General features: G+C 44.9%; 1 protein-coding gene across 1 annotated transcript; it reads right to left on the bottom strand.

Moving 5' to 3' along the window:
* Nucleotides 1–328: 328 nt before the first annotated feature.
* Nucleotides 329–4,745, bottom strand: LOC306977824 (C-C chemokine receptor type 9-like; the record flags this gene model as incomplete). Its single annotated transcript, XM_079576265.1, has 2 exons — nucleotides 329–1,414; nucleotides 4,695–4,745. 2 exons carry the CDS (start codon nucleotides 4,743–4,745, stop codon nucleotides 359–361), a joined length of 1,107 nt encoding a protein of 368 aa, XP_079432391.1. The 3' UTR covers nucleotides 329–358.
* Nucleotides 4,746–5,084: the final 339 nt, after the last annotated feature.

Here is a 5,084-nt window from a genome sequence, read left to right as displayed (position 1 = left end):
TCAAATTGGAAACCAAACCAAGAGAGACTTTGAATCAGCGGTTTTAGATCAACGTAGCATTTTCTAACCAACACAATGTAAGATTCTGATCAAGATGCGTTGGAAATGATCACCGAATACTGGAAAAAATCAGAGACTTCAACTTTTGCACGGGACCGTTTTGACCCAAATCAAAGGGTGACCACCTCCGTAGTGAAAGTGGGACAAGTCATGTGATGCGGTGGGACATGGAGGGACAGATATGAGAAATTCAAACTTAGATTACGTAAAGGTCATTATGAAAGCGTTTCCTTTGCTTTTGTGACTCAAAATCAAAATCACCGCTTTGACCCAAATCAATTCAATTTCCCCTCCGGCTTCACAAAGACAGCGCTGGCGTCGTTTCAGTGTCGGACATGACGGACGGCTGGCGCTTGGAGCTCGTGGGCGACTTGATCAGACCCACTTTGCTCAGACTGCCCGCCCTCATCTTCACTATCTTCAGCAGGTCTTGTCTGAAGCGCACGCCGATGAACACGTACAGGAACGGGTTGAGGCAGGCGTGGGTGTAGGCCAGGCTCTTGGCCACCTGGCCCGCCACGTCGAACTTCTGCACCGTCTTGCAGTCGGTGATGGTCATGTTGTTCGCCTGCGTCGCCTCCATGACCAGCAAACCGTTGTACGGGAGCTGCGAGAGCACGAAGACGAAGACGACGGCGAAGATGACGCGCAGGGCCTTGTGCTTTTCGAAGTTCTTCGCCTGGACAAGAGTGCGGATGATGACGGAGTAGCAAAAGATCATGACGAGCAGCGGGAGACAGAAGCCCATGCAGATTTGCAGCGCCAGCACCAGGATTTTTGTTTTGTTGTGTTCGTTGTTCGAGTAGACGAGAGTGCAAGAGAGTCCGCCCTGGTGTGTCTTCACCCTCGCGAAGATAAACTCTGGAATCGCCAGCAAAATGGACAAAACCCAGACGGCGACGCAAGCCAGTTTGCTATAGAACAGTCTCTTTTTCTTGAAGTTCTGCGCTTTCGTAACTTGCACGATGGCGATGTACCGGTCCACGCTGATGCACGTGAGGAGGAGCATGCTGCTGAAGAAGTTGATCTTGTACATGGCGGAGACGACCCTGCAGAGGCCCTCGCCGAAATTCCACTTCAGCAGCGCGTCCTGGGCCCAGAACGGCAGCGTGCACAGGAAGAGGAGGTCGGCCACGGCCAGGTTGAGCAGGTAGACGTCGGTCATGGTCTTGATGCGGTTGCGGACGGAGCAGTAGATGAGGACCACCATGAGGTTCCCCACGACGCCCAGGACGAAGATGATCCAGAAGAGGGGGGGCTCATACCGGCCGCGGAACTCCCGGACCCAGGAGCGCTCGCATAAGCCGGAGCTGTCCGTCGGCTCGGAGAAGTAGAAGTAATTCGGGTCATCAGTCTGGAAAAGAAAATACATTTGATTTGTGCACATACTGCATTTAACAGAGTCTTGATGAAGGCATAAATCGAACACATGCTAAGTTAGACGAAGTTGGCCAAAAACATTCAGCAAACCAGACATTTGCTCTCACATTAGCTACTTTTTCTTCTCATATCGTATAGTTCTTTGCAAGGCTTTTGGTGAGAGACTGACATACTATAACAGCCACACATAACACAAGACTAAGCCTACCAACAAAATCCAGAGTCCATTTACAGCGTAAGATAATTACAACCATTACAAAATCATCAATGGTTCCGCCATTGTGAAGTTATGGTCAAATGTTTCCACTTGCTCAGATCCAGATAGGCATTCAATCGCTCTTTGGAAACTGTGACTAGACTAGATTCTTTTGCGAGAAAAGACTGCCAGGTCCAACTGACTGATAACAGCTTCATCCACACCAGGCTGTCAGTTTAGATTCTTAATGAAGTAGAACTGACTATAAAACTAACTGAACTAAATATAGCATCTCTATACGGCAATAACAGGCCTGAGAATTGGAAGTTCGATATATTGATTCAGGAAAATATCTCAATAATCGATCATATAGACCACTGTGTGTCACTGAAACAATAACCGTAACTCATGAAAATCACAGTATCCCTTGTTCCAAATGCATTTTTAAAGTCAAAAACACTTGGCGTATATTACAGTTTAATTTATCCATATACGTATGTTGTATTGCAATGTAGTGCGAGCAAGCACTTTCCCATCAACTTTATAAATATATTCATTTGCAAAGGCATTTTGTTTTGATTGCAACCCAGTCTAAGCCACTATCCTCCTCTGCAAACTTATTCTTTAAACTAAATCTACTACTATTCTGTATTATACATATAGATACAATACTCGTCAGAATGGTTCGGGTTGCGTTGTAACTCCACACCGAGTAATGGTCTGGAGAGAAATTTGCCTACATGTGTTGCATCAAGAGCTCAGTTTTGTGTAAGACATAGCGAGTGTAAACTGTGGAACCAATTTTTGCTTGTGGTTTTGAATGTGGTTGGCACATTTTTAGATTCGATTTTATTACAGAGCGACATGACATGTTTATGTATGTACGTATGAAGCCTTAAAACAATCCATTATGGCAAAAAAAACAACAACATGCAGGACAAATATTGAGCCCAACAAATATATAGTTGATTTATTGACCTCCATGTGGATGTAGTAACATAGTACTGCGACCGGCCTGTAAGTTACTGCATCTGTGAAGTCACTCTGAGCCCACCGCCTTCTGCATCTGATAAGCCCTACGCGTTGATGTTGCCACTGATAAGGCTTGGCACGTTTCCTGCCGTTGTGGCTCTGAGCGCGGCGTTGACAAGAGCGTTGCCATGGCGTTGTGTACATGGGAACGCTCGAGCCTTGATGTCGCACACTCGCGCTGACGTCCACGCACCAAACCAAAGTCTACAAGTGCAGGTGCTGTGTCTCTGCCTCACAAACCACGACTGCTCTGCTTCCTGCTGCACGCTCGGCAGCACGGTGGGGGGGGGGGGGGCTTTGTGGGTAACCATTCAGAAGGGGTCCAAATGGGGGCCCCCAGCAGCACGATGCACTTTTTTGGAGATGTACAAGGCAGATAAACGACCACGTGACGGAGCCTCAGAAACAATGGAAAGTGCTGCTGAAAATGACATTTGCTCGGCTGCAGATGTGCGCCTTAAAGTGGGTTTGGGAAATAAGGTCACTAGCAACGACTGAAACGTGAATGTGGTGCGTTAAGGTATATAGGGTTGGTGGAAAGTCGCATTTGGTTTGGGAGCATTGCTAAAAACACAGTTTCAGTGGAAAATTCTGTCTCCCATGTTTCGCAGTGACTCACACAGAACGTTCATTACATTTTGTTTATCCTCTGTTGCTGTAATCTGCTGAATCTACAGGACACTACTCCACATACATATATGACTGGACATACACTACTGTTCCAAAGTCTGGGGTCACCAAGGCCAGGTCTATCATTTTTCGAATCAGTTTTCAGCAGTGCTAGCATTATTGCACGAGGGTTTTCTAATCATCAATGACCCTCTAACACACTGTACCATTAGCACCTCTGCACACCTATATAGGTATTCCATTAAAAATCATCCATTTGCAGCTAGAACAGGCATTCACAACATTAACAACGTCTAGACTGTATTTCTGATTAATTTAATGTTATCCTCATTGAAAAAAGCAAAAATTAAAACATTTTAAGTGATCCCAAACTTTTGAGCGGTAGTGCATATGTGTTAAAATTCTCGTTCCAATGGGACATTTGTAAAACGGCCACACCGCCTTTGCTCTGCCCGATCCCGTCAGACCTTGAAGCTAAGCAGGAAGGGCCGGGTCGGTACTTGGATGGGAGACCGCTTGGTAACACCAGGAAGCCTGCCGAATGTAGTGAGTGAGTGGTGGTGGTCGGAGGGGCCGATGGCGCAGACTGGTCCAGCTCACCACCACCGAGTATGGAGTGAGTGAATAATGACGACAGTGTGGCGCTTTGAGAAACTTGGTAATACAGGCTTGTAAAGCGCAATACAAGTGTAAGGCATTATTATTATTATTAACGTGGAAAGGTTTTTCAATGTAAAAGTATGAAAAGCCATCTCTCTTACCAAAATAATTGGTTTATTGCATCAAAGTGCAAAGGAATATAGTAAAGTGAGTGAATATGAATTAGACGATTTAACACAAAAACATACACTTGAATTTGCGTCCCAGCGCGGTCACACACACTGGCCCCCACTCTGAACCCAGTCACCTCTCTGTATAAACAGGCAATTAAGAAACCTACGAGATGATACCATGCAAAAGGGGCGCAGAGCTCAGACCTTCCACCAGAGACTCAAATTCACAAAATCTTTGACAGTCCAGCTTCTTCTTTAAGGGGCCAGAGTAAAACTGTGCCAAACAATGCATCTGGTTCGTCAAATGTCATGGCTATGTCTACATTAAAATCAATGTATTTTCATGTATTTTTTCCGCAGTCCTACAATATTAATTTCCCTACAATTCCATAATGAACACTAGTGAATAATGAACTTTTCCTATAAAGCAGGGCACACATTTGGGCACACGCTCACGCAGAAACAGCAGAACCTGTGAAGTGGTTACTCTTCAAGATAGACTTTTGCTCATTTAACAACTATAAAATGCCCTGGAATGTTAAGATAAGATAAGAGATAAGATGATACTTTATTGATCTCACAGATGGAGAAATTGCATAATAATTGCACCATGTTGTACTTACAGTTCCGTAGGAGTCGTAGTCCGCGGGTGTTCCCACAGTCGTGTCGTCCATTGTCTGCAAACAATACATTTCACTTCCATATCTGCACATCCAGTTATGAGAAATAATCTTTACAGCGAGGCGTTTTGTTAGCGCATTGATTACAGGACATTCTGTTAGTGGTTGAGATGGGACACCACGCGTTTTCTCACATTGTGGTCCTCACTTTTCAGCCTTGTTCTTTGAAACCCCCAAGGCCAAATTTAACATATTTAGATTTATGTTTCTGCTTAGTGTTAGTAAAAGACGGCATAATCTACTATTCCCTCAAAAACAAAATAAACATAGCACTTTAAGGCTGGCTCCATGCATGATTCAGGTTTGGTTTCCACAGATTTATGCAAAAGTTTC

This window comes from Gobius niger (genome assembly GCF_951799975.1).
Source record: "Gobius niger genome assembly, chromosome: 18".
In the NCBI taxonomy this organism is placed as follows: Eukaryota; Metazoa; Chordata; class Actinopteri; order Gobiiformes; family Gobiidae; genus Gobius; species Gobius niger.
The sequence above is the reverse complement of the archived record's forward strand: the minus strand, read 5'-3'. Positions and strand labels throughout refer to the sequence as shown.